We start from the raw sequence: 18,351 nt of genomic DNA, 5'->3' as shown, positions 1-18,351 counted from the left end.
CTGCACTCCCACAACCTCACCAACTCCATGTGGGGTTGGGGGGTGCAGTTCAAGGCTGGGCTCAGCCAAGTCTAGCTTTGAACTGTAGACTTCACCTTCAAAGCCTGCAGTTCAAAACTGGATCCAGCCAGGCCAAGCCCAGCCTTAAACTGCAGGTGTTGTCCTGCCCAGATCCAGCTTTATACTGCCAACTCCAGCTCTGAAGCCCCGCCTTCGAAGCCCAGCCTTGAACAGCATGCCTCCCCAACTCCACATGGAGTGCAGATAGACCAAACCCATCCTTGAACTCTGCCCCCGCCCCCCGTGTGCTATGTGGCATTCAAGGGAAGGAACACAGTTTGAGGATGGGGGGCAGGGCTTGTGGGGGGGGGGGGTTGGACTGCCTGGCACACACCCCTCAGGCAGCACCGAGGGCACAAGCCCTGGCTTGTCCCATCCTAGTTACGCTCTTGCACACAAGAAAATCTCAATGAGAAGCAACACTGCTGCTGTGCATGCCTTCGCTTTCACAGAGAAATGAGAGCAAAACGAGGGAGCAAAACTTTAGCCACCTGTGTGAACAGGTGCTTGTGAGGCTTATACACACACACACACGCACGCAACAATACAATCTTTTGCAAATACTTGGCACAAAAGGTATTTAAATGGAACTTGAACCCAATCAAGTAGTGAGGATTTATGTAAAGGGCGTAAAGCACCTTAAGACCCAATCCAGTGTGCTCACTCTCATTCTCTCTCATTTGTGAACTCCAGAAGAAATCCTATGAATGGGTTCCACTAAATAATCTCTGCTGTGAAGAATGCTTCCTCTTCCACTAAATCGTTTATTGGCATAAGGGCCCACTGAAAACCACTGATCTTGAACAAACAGACGTTTCAGAGGAAGAGGAAAGATGTTCTATGACAGAGACCAGAGTAGATGGAACTACTGCATAGGATTCCAAGTCACAGGTTTCAGACCCCCGCTTTGGAGGGCGGGGGGAATAAAGATTTAACATTCCAGAAGTTACTCGCTAGTGTATTGTCGAAGGCTCATTAGAGCACAACTATAATCCGCTGGAGGAGGGTGCAAGTGAGAAAAAAAGATGGAGAGCATAGGAAGAGAAGTGACTGACAGCTCTGTTCTCTAAGGGCCTAACTGCACAGAAGCAGCTGTACATGCAGCAGGCTGCCAGAGGGAATTGGGGCCCTCAGATCACAACAGAATGAAGGAAAACCACTCTGCTCAGCATGAACTGATTCCCACTTCAGAGATCCAAGGCACCATGTGCTCTGTAATTCTGAAAGTGTAGTGGCACTCCTGCACTAAAAACAAGATCGGATTAACAGTGTATGAGATCCTAAATCAGGGGTGTCAAACATGCAGTCTGGCCCTTTGAGGGGAATTATCAGGCACGCGAGCCAGCTGAGGCACTCTCCTTCACTTGGAGGAGAGGCATCGCATGCTCCAGGCACAGGCATCATGTGGGGGGCACATTTGGCCAGCTGCCCCCTCCCTCTTCCCTGCAGGCCAGGAAAGTACCAAAGCGCTGTGGGAGGTGATCTGGGCAGAGTTGGGGTGCAACTGCCCAGTGGATGGCTCGGGGGCCTAGCAAAGCAGTCTCCTTGCCCCGAGGGCCCAGCAAGGGGAGCAGAGACTTCCCCAAGTCTCTGGTGCACGGCCCATCGGAGTAGCTCCCGGGGAAAGGGCAGACTCCCATGCCGTGGACCCCCCAACTACAGGAAGGAAGCAAGCCCCATCCCTGACATGCCATGGGGGAGGGGGGGCAACAAGTAGTCACACAATGGGGGAGCTCAATTTCACTGCTTGCCTCAGGCACTATTTACTGTATGTACGTCCCTCGGCCTTGCAAGCCCACCCAGATTGGGAGTGAGGTGAGGGGTTATATGTAAATGTCTCAAGGCAGCCATCCCAACCCACAGCAGGCTTGCTGGTCCAGGCACCCCTAGTGCCGTTCTGGGGCCAGTTGAGGCAGCCACCCCCTCCCTTGGGTCCAGCCCAACCAAGTCACATTTATGTCATATCCGGCCCCCATAACAAATGAATTCGACACCCCTGTCCTACATCTTCTTGAAAATTAGTTAACCCTCTAACAGAACTACAGTCCACAAGATCTGGAGGGAGGAGAGACTGGCTCACACATGTATTGTAGCAATGTCAGCACAGGCATGTAGACAGTCAGTTGTCTGACTGTCTACAGAAAGGTACAAAAGACCAGACAAGGAAGTTTTACAAAAAGTACAGTGAAGCTTCCTGCCACAAACAACAAGCATAGGCTAGAAGTAGGCAGACTAACAGATGTAGGAAGCAATTCATTCTGTTTGCTGGACTTACTTGCAAAATTGTTCTTAATTTCAGTGCTCTGCAGCTGAATGCAGTTAGAAATTGCCAAGAGAAACCTGTATAGGATTAGTGCAGCTCAAACCAACAGAATCAGCACATTTGAGTGAATTAGCCAGGATGGCAGCAAGTCAGAAATCACCAAATTTTGTTCCAAAGTTGTTAGCTCTTGCTTAATTCACTTAGCATCTATGCCTTTGCATGTACCCTCTCCCTTTTAGCAGACTTTGAGGGGAAGAAGGTGAGCAAATCGCTGAAGAGACTGCCATCAATAATCATCTCTGGTTCCATTGGCTGGAAGGATGACACACCAATTTAAATTCACAGACTAGCGATTCCCCCCGTTTTAGAATCATAGAGTTGGAAGAGACCACAAGAGCTATCAAGTCCAACCCCCTGGCATGCAGGAATACACAATCAAAGATCTTGATCACATTAAGGTCTTGATGGAGCTATAAAACATGCCCAAGGTTGCTTCTCCATGGATAAGATTCTCCAGATGGCTTTCAGCGTTGCTATAAATGCAGAGGCATGTGCATTTGCAAAGGAGTTTCTGCACACAGGAGCTTTATGCAGGTTTTCCTCTGACTTTTTTCTGACTTTTCTGTTCCATACATGCTCTGTATAATTCAGCAGTGAAAACTCATCATCCCTTTGTTTTTTGTTCTTTTTTTCACACATTAAAATTTGAAACAGATATGCAGCATAGCAATTTTTAAAAAGTCAAAAACTGCTGTAATTCGCTGTGTGCAGGTCTACCTCCAAGGCTGTCCTGGAAATTACAGTTAGCCCAGAAAGCAGTGGAGCAGAAGCTGGTTGGGTCCCACTTTATACTGCGGCTTCCACCTCTGAAGTCCACGTTGGCAGTGCTTATCCTGGCACCATTTTTAGTAGCCATGCCCCTGAATATTCAATCTGTGCACCACCAAATGCATTGGCTTCAGACTGAGTTCCAGATCAGGTCCAAGGTACTGATTCTTAACTTTAAAGCCCTAAACAGTCTGGGATCATATTTGTGGGACCTCCTCTTCCACTAACTCCCTGAGAGCCCTGCATTCCTCTTCTTATAGTCTCCTAGTAATCATTGGCTTAAAGACCATCCAGCTGTCCTTGGCCAGGGCCACAGCATTTTCAGCTGTGCCCCCTCTCTGTCTAAGGACACCTGGGTCCTGATGGACCTCTCTCTGGTCCAAAGAGCCTGCAAGATGAAGATGTTTCACAGGGCCCATAGCTGAGGACAGCGACAGCTGCACTGATTCCATCTGCTGGCCTGGAAACCTGAAATTCCCTGAAGCTATTCCCTGTCCAGACTTCCTCATCCCCTAATCCCCCACCCAGCTTGTTTTAAGTATACTGGATATGTGTTTTTCATTATTTTTATAATATAAACTAGTCATACCTAATACCAGGGAGTGGTAGCTTAGGCACAATTGTCATTTTAAAGCTGTATAAATGGTTTTGTTTACTGTACATAATACTGTTAATGTATTTTTGTTGTCTATTTGTGTTGTGATCTGCCCTGAGCCTATTATTTAAAAGCTCCCTTGCGACACGGGACAAAAGAATGCTGGGGAAATGGCTTCATGAATGGCTGATAGCAAGAAAATGGTGCTGATGCTGGCGGGACTTTTGCAAGGCAGGACGACGCGCATCCTGTTCCTTCAAGGTAGCCTTGTAACATTGTCGTTCTGCAATCTTTCAAAAACAATATTGGTTGGGGAAGAATGTACAAAAACCCAGAAACATGGCAGTTACAGCACAGCTTTGCATGCAGCTCCAACAAAAAGCACTCCAGTTTTGGAAGCCAAGGTGGAAAAAACCTCCATGAGGAAGCAGGTCAGGAGTACCTGGCTTTCAAGGACAGGCTACCAAAACAACCTCATGCCACAATTAACCACATAAAAGTGCCACAACATACTGTCATTTTGCTACTAGAGACCAATACACTAGTCACACATACTAACTTATGTACTGCTAACTGAGCACTGTTACACCCAAGCACTGTTAGCTGAGCCTTCAAACAAAGGACAGATGCAATGCTAAACAGCTATTAAAATGGCTTCTTGATAGGAAAATATAGATGGTTTTAAATGGACAAAAATTCTAGAGTCAAAGAGGCAGGCTCATAGGTCCCCAACATAGAGTTTTCCATATTTATTTCCATTTCTGGTGAAATCCAAAGTGCTGCCAGGATATCACACTATAGATCGCCAAAGGACTGTAGGAATCTTCAAGAATCCCTCAATAATAGGCTGCAATTCCCAATCATGGCCTGCAAAACACCATAAACAGGCCATCAGTTAAACAGACTGCTCTCAAACAAGCTTTTGAGTGCTAGTGGAGACATCGATCAACAGCTGTAATTTTTAAACAATCATATATTCAAAATGGAATGGAACTATCCTGTTCAATCACATCATTTTATGAGCATTTAATCAAATCTCTAATTTTCTTCTTGACTATGTACCCTTTTCATCTTGCCCCTCCACAAAACCTGAGCCAGGTCTGTTCCACAAAACATACCTATTCTTAAGACTGTCTTTCATGTAATATTATATAACTGGTACTGGTTTACTTCTGTTTTATGTATAATGCTCTGGTCTAGACTACAATCCCATGTGGATTTTTAAATTTAATGTTCTCCCTCCAGTTTGAGTCATCACAGCCAGATGCAAATGCCCACAGGGAAGTAACTTCAGACTGGTCCCAAACTAATTAACACTCAGAAATGGAATCATTATTTCCTCTTTTTAAACTGTAATTTTTAGACAAGTCATCATTTTCATATAGCTAGTTCTAAAGTGTTGGCGGCCTTATACAGAAGATGAAATCATACCGCCACCTCAGGATGTGCAGAGTATGAGGTCATAATACACACCCCTCTCAGGTATGCTGGGAGAGCAGGCAGCTCTTTTGCAGGGAAGGATAATCGCAGGCATACAAACATCACTACAACTCATCGAATGTCCACCAACTGTGCAGTCAGCTGCTCCACCCAAGTCATGCCATGAATAGCCCTCAGTAGATGGCATATGACAGTTAAGCCTGAAACTTTAAAGATGGCACTAAGGTCAAAACATCAGTGCCAAACCTAATGTTTACTTGGCATAGTGGTTAAGAGCAGGTGCACTCTAATTTGGAGAACCAGGTTTGATTCCCCGCTCTGCCACTTGAGCTGTGGAGGCTTATCTGGGGAACTAGATTAGCCTGTGCACTCCAACACATGCCACCTGGGTGACCTTGGGTGAGTCACAGCTCTTCGGAGCTCTCTCAGTCCCACACACCTCACAGGGTGTTTGTCGGGGGGGGGGGGGCGGGAGGGGAAAGGAGATTGTAAGCCCCTTTGAGTCTCCTTACAGGTGAGAAGAAATCCAAACTCTTCTTCTTTTGTTGTGGTTCTCATACAGATTTCATCATGTGATCCTGCTGCAGGGATACTTGGTTCCTCAGTTTCTCAAAGATGCTAGAACACCAGATGTTGTAACCTGAAAGCCTGATCCAGAAAACATGGAAGAAGCACTTTTTTTTAACCAAATCAACTGGGGGGTGCTAGAAGCCACAGAAATTCTTACAATGAAATTACCTCACCACTACTGATAACGTCCAGATCTTTCTGGGCCAGATAAAACACTGGAGGATTTTTGAATGTGTGTGTTTTTATAATTTTTGTAATCCTGGAGCTATTACACTGCTTCTTCGATGCTATTCAATTATGCTGCTTTACACCATGTATTCACCTTGAATCTCAGGTACAAAATTGGTAAATAAACAGTAAAGAATAATAAAGAAATAATAAAGAAAAGAAATAATGACCACCACTGTACTCATTTACACACACACACCCAATAAAAATGTTCTGGCGACAGGCCTGATTGGGCTATGGCACAGGAGAGTTGTTTAACCCTATCTTTCATGCCATTTCATTGATCTCATTCACTCCATCTGATGAGTTATTTACTTGAGAGACAGGAATACCCTCAGGATGGATGGCCTGCCAGCAGTAGCTCAATGACTCACTAACACCCTCCTCCTTTGATCTACTGGCCCATCTGCCCATCAATCCTTCCCTCCCCCTGCCATGCTGCAGGAGCGGTAGGTCGGAACCTTAAGCCAATAACCAGACTCTGGACTATTGATCAGCAGCGTTTATTGATGAGGTATCGAAGCACCATACTTGGCAAAGCCAGTTTTGACAAGCTTTCACTCACAACCCTTTATTTCCCGTGAAAAGCCTCCTTCTTAGTTTCCCAGGAATTCATGAAAAACAGTCTTTGGAGCTGAGATGCCCCAAGGTCGGTGGCAGATAGTGAGAGAGCCACCTGGCTTCCTATCCCACAAGATAACGTATGTAATTCTTTTCCCATGGGACAGAGGTGCCAAGGGAAGCCTAGTTTCCTACAAAGCGTGTGAAGCCATAAAGTAGAGATCAAAGAAAGAATGAACAGATGGCAGTGGTTACATATAGCAGGCTGGTTACATATATATTTTGAGTAGCACTGATTTGTTGTTTCAAGCAGTTGCACAGAGTTGGGAACACATCTCAGTCACTCAGATAACATCCTCTTGACAAGGAGCCCCTATGCTTGATCCCTAATTTCTTCTGAGAGGGATGTCTCAGGGAAGTTCTCTTTTACCCTCACCGATGCTGACAGAACTTGAAAGAGCACAAAGGAGTTGCATTTTACTATTTTATCCAGGAGTGAGATGGTTAACTATGTTTGTGCGGAAGTACACTCAAACAAGGTCCTCAGGGGCTTCCAAAAGTCGGAGCTAGCTCTCCCTTCTGGGAGGATAGGGAAAGAGACACATACAGGTATCTTTCACCCTTTAGGGCAAATAATTTCAGGAGGCCAAAGTTTGTGAAAGTGGTGCATGGGGGAATGATAAAACACCCCGTAACTTTGTGCCACAGCCCTGATTCACATCACTCACAGCCTGATCTACTATTTACACTTAACAATACCCTATCTCCCGATATCACTTCCCCTCCAAATGCAATGCCTATCATGGGGGGGGGGGGGGGCCCCCCCAAAGAATGCAGAGATGTTTTTGGTTTGGGTGCTTAGTTATTTGGTATTTGTTTTATTTTTTTGCCTTTAACTACCAATCTAATTAGTGATCATCACATCCACAGCATCTACATGCGTATAGACAGTTTCATCATGACTAGCCTTGCAATGATCTGTACAGCCAGACCATCAATTATGGCCAACGTAGTATCTTCCCTATCACATGCATCATCTCTTCTTCCTGCATTTACTGAATGACACATCTCCATTCCCATGTCTGGGGGAGGAAGCAAGACTTGGCAGGTAGGGTCTTTGGTTTCCCCACAAATGACGCCATGGAAACCTGGACTAGAAGCATCAGCACCCTTGACTATTTTTCATTTTGCTTTCCATCGGCTCCTCCCCTCACACACGCACAGAACTAGACACCCTGGCCAGAAGTGACCTTTTACCCACTATAAAGTGGTCTATTAATGAAATAAGTAAATACAGTTTATAGAAAATTAATAATGGAAGATAACACTGCCAAGAAAAAAGTGTGTCTTTGTGGAATTATGAGCAGTCCGATGTACCTATTACTAGACCAATTCAATCAGGTGTTTATGAAACAGTAACCTTTAGTCCAAATTGCCTCAGCAAGAACAAAACATGTTACTAGACAGACATGGTGAAATACTTAAAAACTGCATGAAGGAAGACATGCTTAGGAAGTTATGTTGACATTTGCTTCGTTCCAAATGGCCTATTTTTCTTTCCTGTTGATTTATACTGGGCATAAGGATTTATACTGGGCATAAGGATCACAAACCTGAAACAATTTGTATCTGAGCCTGTAACCAAGTAGTAATATAGATAATTATAGCCGCAAATGTTGAAATACCAGAGAAAATCTACAAGGCATAAAAACACACATGCACACACCATAAAAGTAATATTAATTCAAGCCTAAGGGAAAACCAATGAAGCAGTGAGATTTTTAAGCACAGATAGACACCACCAATAATTTTACAAAAAAGTCTTGTTGAGTAAATCTTAAGCTTTCACTGATATTGCAAGGAAAAGACACTTTGTTAAATGTATTTTAATTCAGCCTCTGGAAAATACTAGGGTTGTTTAACCATAAGTGGGCGCTTTGTGACAAGCCTGATACTTGCTTGTTCCCTCCTCCCAGTACACGCTCAATGAGCAACTAACAGTATGACACAAACCAGAGTTCACTATCATACTCAAACTGACAAACCAAGTTTACACAACCATCCGGGGCAGAGCAAGGGGGAACTGTGCCCGGGGCATGTGCTTGCCCTGCATCCCTGCTGCAGTGCCGCCCACCCCCGCCCCCGGAACGCCCCCTCCATGGCCAGCCAACAATGGGTTGAAGTTCAGTTACAATCTTGAAGGGGAGATAGCACAGAATAGAGCTTGCCCATAGCACCAGTTACAGGAAAGTGCTATCCTCATTTCCAAATTCTCTACAAGTTCAGGAGGGTTCAGGAGTGGTCCCTTATATCACACTAGCTTTAGAACAGGTATAAGTGTCTACTTGCTCGACACAGCAGCACAAAACAAGACAGAAATGTACTCTGTGAAACCTGCATTGCTTCTGCCTCCATTAAAGTCTCATGTGATACAAAAGGAATGGGTAATCCTCCTTTACGTTGTCTATGCAAGGCCAGGGGAGAAGGAAAAGGAGTTAAAGGTGATCACCACTAACAGCTGACTAAAGAGCCAAGCCAATATTTGTGGACCCTTGCAACTATGATTTCCAACACCCATGCTACCCCAAACCATCTCATCACAAAAATACAAAAGTGGTTGATGCAAGATATTTGGATTAGCCAAGGCTGTATACAAAGCAATATATTGTACATATATACACAGATAATTAAAATTCCGCATGAAGAAAATAAAGAGTCCAGTGACCGATATTATTAATTTTAAAAAATTATATCCTGCTCTTGTAACCAAAGAGGTTCTCCAGGTGTTTTATAGAACAATGCATTAAATCATATCAAACTAAAAAACAAAATAATCAAAACACCACACTGGATTAGATCAATAGACTTGCATCCACTAAAGTAAATCTATTTACTCTGGAAGACTCTTAAGCCCTTTCCGCACATGTGCGAAAACGCACCTCCACCGGCATGAAGTATGCTTGTGGAGACTCAGGGACCGTTTGCACGCTAGTGTGCACGCAGCCCTGACTTCCCCTGCAGCCAGAGAGGCGGCTCTGCGCGGAGCTGCTTCTCGGTGGTCCCCTTTCACTCACCTTCTTGTGCAGGATCCCTCTGGAGGACTGGAGAGACCCACCCACACTACCCTGCAACCTCCAGAGGTTGCAGAGCAGCGTGGGCGGGTCTCTGCAGCCGTCCAGAGGGACACTGCACAAGAAGGTGAGTGGCGCCGACGGAGAAAGCAGCAGCTTCCCAGTGGTGCGGTTTGCACCGTGCCGCAGGGAAGATGCTGTTTATCAGGGGCGGCTTTATGCCGCCCGGGGAAAGCCAAGATGGCGCTGCTGCGCAGCAGCAACGCATCCTGTGCGAATGCTCTCCCAGGGACGGCGTTTTTTCCGTCCCTGGGACACTGTATTTGGCCCGTGTGGAAAGGGTCTTAGAGAAATACTTCACAAGATGATATCTCCAAAATACTTTCCTTAACAGAAAGCAATGAAACACTACAATTAACACAAGGTCAATAAGAGACCACAACAAGGATAATAAATACATTAACCATCAAAGAAAGTTTTGAAAAATAAGACCTTCTTTCGAGGACTAGAACAACCACCCTTCATTAATGGAAACATTGTTTGGTGATATACTGGCTTGTGCAATTTTACCATATATTGCCTATTATCACAGTCTGAAGGCTTGAAACTATAAATTTTCAGCATCACCAAAAGCTTATTCTGTATTATCGCCCTATCTCTTTGCTCAATTGTGACTATAAAATCTTCGCAGCGATCTTGGCGGAAAGACTTAAATTAATACTAAATAAGATAATTAGTAAAGAACAAAACGGATTTCTACCAAATAGACAATTAAGAAATAATATAAGAATAGCCATAGACATGATTGAATTATTACATAAAAAAATTAACCAACAAGCATTGCTGGTGTTTATAGACCTAGAAAAGGCGTTTGACAATCTTAGTTGGAAATTCATGAAAGAAACACTAATAGAAATAAACAGCGGAGAAAAATTTCAAGATTGGATTAACGCAATATATCAAAAACAAAGAGCTAAAATAAAAATAAATGGAGAATTATCTAAATCTTTCGACATCCAAAAAGGGACTAGACAAGGTTGTCCTTTGTCCCCATTATTATTTATCCTTTCTTTAGAACCCTTTCTATTAAATATAAAAAAGAATAAGGAAATTGAAGGAATAAAAGAGAAAAGTTTTGAATATAAAATTAGAGCCTTTGCGGACGATTTAATTATTTTTTTAAACCCTACAAAAAAATCATTAGAAGAATTGAAAATTCAGATAAAGCAATTTAGTGATAGATCAGGATTGAAAGTAAACGAGACCAAAACAAAAATGATGTCCTTTAATATAAACCAAATAAAAATAAAAAAGATAGAAAAAGAATTAAAATATACAATAGTAAATAAAATAAAATACTTAGGGATAAATTTGACAAAATATAATGTTTTACTATTCGAAAATAATTATAAATTAGAATGGAAGAAAATAAAAGATAAGTTAGAAAAGTGGACTAAACTAAACCTATCACTGATGGGGAAAATAGCGTTAATAAAAATGGTTGTCCTAGCAAAAATGAACTTTCTATTTCAAACAATACCAATCGAAATACATCAAAAATTCTTCAAAGAATGCAAAAAAGACCTAACTAACTTTATCTGGGAGAAAGGAAGACCTAGAATTAGCTTTAAGATTATGTGTGACGATGTCAAAAAAGGGGGCTTAGGATTACCAAATTTAGAATTATATTATAAAGCAGCAGGGCTGTTATGGTTCAAGGAGTGGATGCTGCTAGAAGATAAAGAACTACTCAGTCTGGAAGGAACTGACCTATTTTTTGGGTGGCATTTTTATATTTGGTACGCACAAGGAAAAGAATATAAAATATTTATGGAACACCAAATAAGAAGATCAATATTTAAGATATGGGAGGATTATAAAAGAAAAAATATTAAGTCAACACCAGGTTGGCTAGCACCACTTGAAGCTACCAAAATGAGAATAGAAAAACAACATAATATACTAAGATACAACGAATTGATAAAAGCAAGAGGCGGGGAATACACTCTAAAAGAAAGACAAGAAATTAAAATAGATGGACAAGAATGTCAATGGTTCCAATTTCAACAACTTAAGGAGAAATTTAAATTGGATAAGAGTAAAGGATTTGAGACAAAACAATCGGTCTTATCAAAAATCTTAAAAGAATCCCAGAAGGGGATAATTAAAAAATTGTATAAGCATATCCTTCAATTAGAGCTAATTGACGAACAGGTAAAACACTGCATGGTAAAATGGGCTTATGACTTAAGAAGAGAAATAAATTTGGAAATATGGGAAAAAACATGGGAAAAGAGAATAAAATTTACAAAAGCAGTTAGATTACAGGAAAACTATCACAAGATGCTTCATCGATGGTATTTATACCCCAGTAAGCTGGCCAAAATTTATAAAAACTGTTCAGACAAATGTTGGAAATGCCAGACACAAAAAGGTACATTTATTCATCTCTGGTGGACATGTGAAGTTTCACAAAAATTTTGGGTGGATATTTATAAGATGATTAAAAAAATTATGGAAATAGAATTTATATTTACACCAGAAATGTTTCTTCTGAATATTTTTGAAATTAATTTGGATAAAAAATCTGAAACTTTATTATTGTATATGATAGTGGCGGCAAGGATACAATTTGCCAAAAACTGGAAGAAGGCATCGATACCAACTTTAGAGGACTGGTTACTACAACTTACAGAATATGCAGCATACGATAAATTATCAAATATACTTAAAAATAAGACAACGGAAAACTTTTTAGAAATATGGAAACCTTTAATATTATTTCTACAGCATAAAGAAGAATATAAGAATTTATTGATATATTTGCAATGTTAATAATAATTAAATAAGAATATAAGAAGTATAACAGATAAGAATAAAGTTATGGATAATAGCTGAAATCAAAATTCAAGAAAAAAAAAGTCAACAAAATAGATGCTAAGTGGAAGTTCTAAAATCTGATTTCAACTTTCTTTTCTTTTTCTTTCTTCATATCTTTCTCCTTTTAATCTCTTATTATAGTTTTCTTCTCTTCTTTCTTGTAATTCTTTTCTATAGTTTCGAAAAAATTTTAAGTTAGTATTTTACAGATTATTGAAACCGGTATGATGAATATAATATTGTGTAAAAATTTGTAATAAGGGTGTTTTATACATAATAGATGTTGTATTAATGTACTTGGAATTTACTTTGAAACCAATAAAGCTATTAAAAAAAAAAAAAAAAAAAAGCTTATTCTGTATTTGTACGGTATGACTTCACATAATCCTGTTGATTACTTGGATTACAATCAGTAGAACTGGCTGATCAACCAAGATGGTAAACAATTATTTTAAATGAGAAACTCACTATCAGATCTCTAGAAAAATTGGACAAGATTCAGTTTCAAATATTAATAATTTCAATAAAGCACAAGATCGTAACAGAGTGATGTACAGAACACACAGAAAGTACAGCACAACTCGAGCATTGCATGTTTACTCAGAAATAAGTCCCAACACTTTAGTCAAGATGTATGCAACATCTTTAAAATGAACACATATTATTCCTAGGAGTTGACAACTCCAGGTTGGGAAATTCTTGGAAATTTGTGAAGTGAAGCCTGAGGAGGTGGGGTGTACTAATCCACATGACTAAACAAGTCACAATCTCCGCATTTTAAATCAATTGGCTATATCTACTCACACTATTGATAGCATTTTTAAGTCACATCCTTCTTCTGGGACTCTGCACTAGTAATGCATTTCACATTTGCAAGCAATGGGTTATTATGAGTCAAGTGGTCAGACTCTAGAGATGTTGGCATACAACCTAGCTTCCCTTAACACCCCATATTTTAGCCTCCCTTTGCATTTGGTATGCTGTTCCCTCTCCTAACAATAGTTTTGTAATTGTGCAGGTAATATCATTGTACATTCTGTTATTGCTCATCATGCTGACTCCTGGCCTACTAGGACATGTGCAAGACAATCAAGAATATACAAGCTTCACCTTTTGAACCAGAAGAGTTAAGGAACAAAACCGGTTCCAATTCATGGGCACTAGATATAATGTCCCTAAGAGATACACTGCCTGCTGCCTTCTTCTACAGGAGGATGCTGAGCCCCAGTCAGGTGTCAGTGTCCAACCACTGGCATGTTTGGGAAGACATCTTTGTTTGTCCACCCCACCTCACCCCTGTTTGGCTTGGAAATGCATCAGGCTGAGGCAGGAAGGCAAAAGTGATAGCAGCATAATGCATCCCTATACAGCTAGATTTGAGTTCCACAAGCTGTGACCTGTAATCTTTTAGATCACTGCCTTCATAGCATCACAGACAAATATATCCCTACCAAGAAAGAATCTGAGAAGTATGCTGGGATTTTTACAGCTGACAAATGGTAAAAAATTGAGGCAGTCTGTTCTATGTTGCAGCAAAGATATTCAGTACCCCCTTGGCTCTTCCTCTCTTTTCTCTACTTCATATTAATAATACTACTTTTCTTCTTTTATACTGCACACTTCTCAATGGCTGACAAAAAAGGTGGATAACTGTGGGCAAGATGACAAGTTACGTGGTTGTTTGTATTGTGTAAAGCTTTTTTAAAAATGAAAAAAATATCTCAATATGTAGTCAGCTGTGGTTATGTAATATAGGATAAGGAAGCAGAGAAACAATTTTAGGCTCTTAGCTCATGACCAAATATTTCTAGTAGTAAGCAGATATAGTCCTGTTGACTGTTAAAACACTGCAGGGTTATTTTTGTTTCTTGCAGTGAAATAACACCCAACAACAAGAACTGGATTTTCAGGAGTTTTTAACTGCTGGAGAGATGCAGCAGCCTGCTGGCAGTGGAAATGTTTTTCATAAGTACTAGCATTTCCATATCATCAGCTGTATTTTCTTACACTGGTTCATGGAAATGTTCTTCTATGTAACTATTAAAACTTCAGTTTATTTCTGACTGAGTGGGTAGAAACTTGTGTCAGGTCTGTAAACACTTCAGACTGCAGGTAGACAGTAGACCACATGACTGATTGCTCCTTGGGAAAACAAATCTGCCCATTGAAAACCAGCATGTTACAGAGAAGGCCGGGCTGCTGCTCCCCAACATCTATTCTATACACACACACCCCACACACATAGTCTGGAGGAACAGTTAATCATGTGAAACCCTCACCTACATTCCAGAGTGATAAGTCCAGACATGCTTACAATCTCATTGAAATTTAGGTCTACTTTTCAACTGCATTGGCATTCTAGCCTATAAACCAATTGTGCTAGTTAACTGCCTTTTCAGCTAATTTATTTTCCTAGAGACAGACCAAGCAATCAAATCAGATAATACCATCATAATGAGTTTGTAGATCACAATATGACAGTAGCCAATATCACTGTATAAGCATAACCACTGTAAAAAGCAAAGAGTACCAAGGTTGTCCCTCCCACTCCTTCGGTGTGAAACAGTATACTTCTATTTCTATACTATATTTCTACCCAGCTCCAAATGATGCCCACTTTTTTCAGAATAAGAATGAGGAGATACTAAAAGCGGAGATACTTATAGAGAAACTAATGAGAGTAAGAATAAGAATGAGGAGATACTAATAGAGATACTAATAGAACAAAAGACTTTAAATCCCCACTTACTTTCATCATAATTTTCTCGCCAAGAGATACACTGAATATAGTTCATACAAGACGTAATGGAAATTTTGTGCTGAAAGTAGTACTGGGAATGAAACAGTATACTAAAAACTAAAATGGATATAAGCAATGGCTGAAGTTGGAAATGGAATTTTCATTAAGAAATAGGACCATACAGACTAATTCAGTGATTCTACCATCAATTGCACTGCGGAGGTCTGCATTTTATTTTCCTAATATGGCATATTAGACAGACTGTGCATTAAACTTTTAAAAATTGATTTACCACCAGTCTTTTAATCTAACAGTCATATTTAAATAAGGCTGCATAAAGTCACAGCATTTCAACATAGGTGTCTTTTTGAGATAACTGAATGTCTGTTAATTTACACCCATGAAAAGCTACTGCTCTCATTGTTAGAAGGAAAGGCCATCTTTAATATCTCCTTTTTCCATTTCCTATTACAGTATTGCATTACAGCCAAAATGGCTATAATAACTGTTCTTCAGTCTCAAACCCAATGACTAATTGTTAAGAGGAAGTTTTAATCAAGTTAAATTCTGAATATTGGAGGGAACTAAATAGTCAGTACTAAACAGATTGAATTATTGCTGTGATTCTGAAGCTTAAGTCCGGCAAGCATTTTTTCCTCCTAGCCTTCAAGTTCATTTGTTGTGCCTTGTATCCTTTGCACGTCATCACCATTACTGCAAACCTGTTTATAAAACGCAATAGCTGACAGACTAGATTATTTGTCTATTTAATTACTCAATACTTCAATGTCACAATAAAGAGTAAGATTAAACTCATGGTAAAACTCTCTCTTGTTGAGTATACTATTCATTTCCCAAATATGAGAAAGTAGCTTCATTTGTAAACAGATTTTATACCCCCCCCCATCTGCCTGCAATACTCATTACAAAATAATTTCTTCTTCCATCTAATTGTCTAAATCCATTTTGGAATACTGCTAAATTCCTGTATTTAGATGTATTCCACTTTACCAGTAGTTTATAGGCTACTCAGTAAGATTTTTTTGTTTGCCCCAACTCACAATCCACTTTAATTGCATGACAGTCTTGTCTCTTAGATAACTCTTTAGATCATTATTTTCTAAACGTACCCCTACTTTATCAATGGACAAAAAGCTATCCCTATCTCCCCCATCACTGTAATACAAACAGACCTGGGAAATGAGTTCCTTCAAAGCCATGGTACAAAAAAAAGATGTTAGCCAGTGATTTCAAATAAGCTTGTATTCTGGCATTCAGTGCTTACCTAGCTCTATTCTCTAGACCAGTACAAGCAATCACAAGCTTATTTACAGACACACCATATGCTACACTCTCTGAATTGCACCTTAATATACCTGGCTCAATGGAAGATGAATCATAAACAAGTCAGCAGGAAGTCAAACCCTAGCCAGTAAATGGACAACAATGATGCTTGTAGAAGCAATTGCATCCACCCACACCTTCAACCTTCCAGAGCAGTGATGGCATAATACCTGTTCATACACACAGAGTCCTTTGAACTCTCAACCTTACTCAGAATTGGCCTACAACCAGTACCAGGCCAATGCCCTTTGCAAAAGGACTGAGAATACGAGTACCTTGATCGGCTAAAGGTTATTCCCATTCAACAGAGGACAGAGGTACAAGGGAGGAACACATTCCAAAGTGGCAGCCAAGGTCTCAAACCAATGTCATGGAGTGCATTAGCCACAACTGATAGTCACAAAATAAAATGAAGTTTTGCAGCACCTCTATCAATTCAAAGTGGCTAACACCAGATCCCATATATTCGCTCTGAAGCTACACAACAGTCTTACCACTTGTGTCTTACCTACCATCACCGAGATACCACCCAGAACAGAGTTCTTGACAGCCACAGACAACAGTGAACACACCAAGTGGCTGTCTTTATGGTAGCTACACCACATCTGCTTAGCTAATGCACCTAAGTTTACTGAGGAGAAACACATAAGGAGCCGGGAAGAGAGAGAAGTGTGAAGCTTTATAATCACATACACAAAACCACACCTTTGGAAACTGACATTCATTAATTCAGAACTACCACTCCCTGGTGCTATGCAATCACAAAGTCACCAAAAGAGAAGGGGAAAAAACTTTTTTGGCCCATCTTTAGTTGTTCCAATTACAAAGGGGGGGGGATCCTAAATGTCGAAACAAGGGCTAAGAGACATTAACAGTCTTGAACTGGCATCCGCAGGGGTACAACTACTCTCAAAAGACAGAGATTCGAACACGGCAGGAAAGTCGAGGATTCTTCTCAACTGTCGGCTAATGGGAAAAGGGGCAACTAAAGGCGTAACTGGGATAGGGAAGGCAACCGACGCGAGAAGCCGTCTAAAAGGAGCCAAGAGTCACACACCTCCCCCGCCCCCACAGGCCTGTCCCAGAGGCTAAAAAAGAAGGCGAGGCAGCCTCCGGGACTGAAGTGGCCCCTGCTCCAGCCGCGAAAAGCATCCCGCCTCACCTTGGGTCTGTGCAGCCACCTCCGGACGGCAGCAGGCAGCATGGCTCCGGCGAGGAGAACGCGCGCGCCTCACTGCTCCTGCTCGCTCACCTGCTCTCGCCGCCTCGGCCGGGTGAAGCGCTCGGCCCCACCCCCTGGGCGGAGTTCATGGCGCCGGGCGGGGCTCCCCCCACGAGCGCTCGCTCGAGTGGCAAAACTGCCACCAGCGAAGCTTAGAGTCCCTGGACTGGAGACGGAGCTCCCTGCGGGGAGAGGGAGCGGGCGCGCTTCCCGCAAGATCCCTTCGCGTCCAGGAAGCAAGAGTGCATCCCCCGGCCGCCTTCCGCCGATTGAACTGCGAGGAGGGGCCGTTCCCAGGAGGGGCCGTTCCCAGGAGCGCCAGGGAAGCAATGGCGCTTCTGCTGCGTCTTTCTCTAGGTGCTAACTACCCACCCCGTTTTTTTCTCCTGGCAAACATCTTCCCTAGTTGCATCGTAGGTAAAAATGCGACTGGCACAGTTTTCCCTGACTCAGGGGCGCCATTTCGGCTCGGGAGCGGGACAACATTCGGCCAGGTGCGAGGCCTCGTCTTCGAAAAGTAAACGCGCCTTTTCGAAAATTTCTGTTTTA

General features: G+C 41.7%; 1 protein-coding gene across 1 annotated transcript in view; it reads right to left on the bottom strand.

The window, feature by feature from the left end:
* Positions 1-17,847, bottom strand: part of LOC125428201 (lateral signaling target protein 2 homolog) — a 32,991-nt gene extending 15,144 nt beyond the window's left edge. Inside the window, exon 1 of the mRNA XM_048487938.1 lies at positions 17,743-17,847. Within this exon, the coding sequence (XP_048343895.1) occupies positions 17,743-17,784 (42 nt within the window). The 5' untranslated portion in view covers positions 17,785-17,847. The remainder of the gene's footprint in view (positions 1-17,742) is intronic.
* Positions 17,848-18,351: the final 504 nt, after the last annotated feature.

This window comes from Sphaerodactylus townsendi, linkage group LG03 (genome assembly GCF_021028975.2).
Source record: "Sphaerodactylus townsendi isolate TG3544 linkage group LG03, MPM_Stown_v2.3, whole genome shotgun sequence".
In the NCBI taxonomy this organism is placed as follows: Eukaryota; Metazoa; Chordata; class Lepidosauria; order Squamata; family Sphaerodactylidae; genus Sphaerodactylus; species Sphaerodactylus townsendi.
The sequence above is the reverse complement of the archived record's forward strand: the minus strand, read 5'-3'. Positions and strand labels throughout refer to the sequence as shown.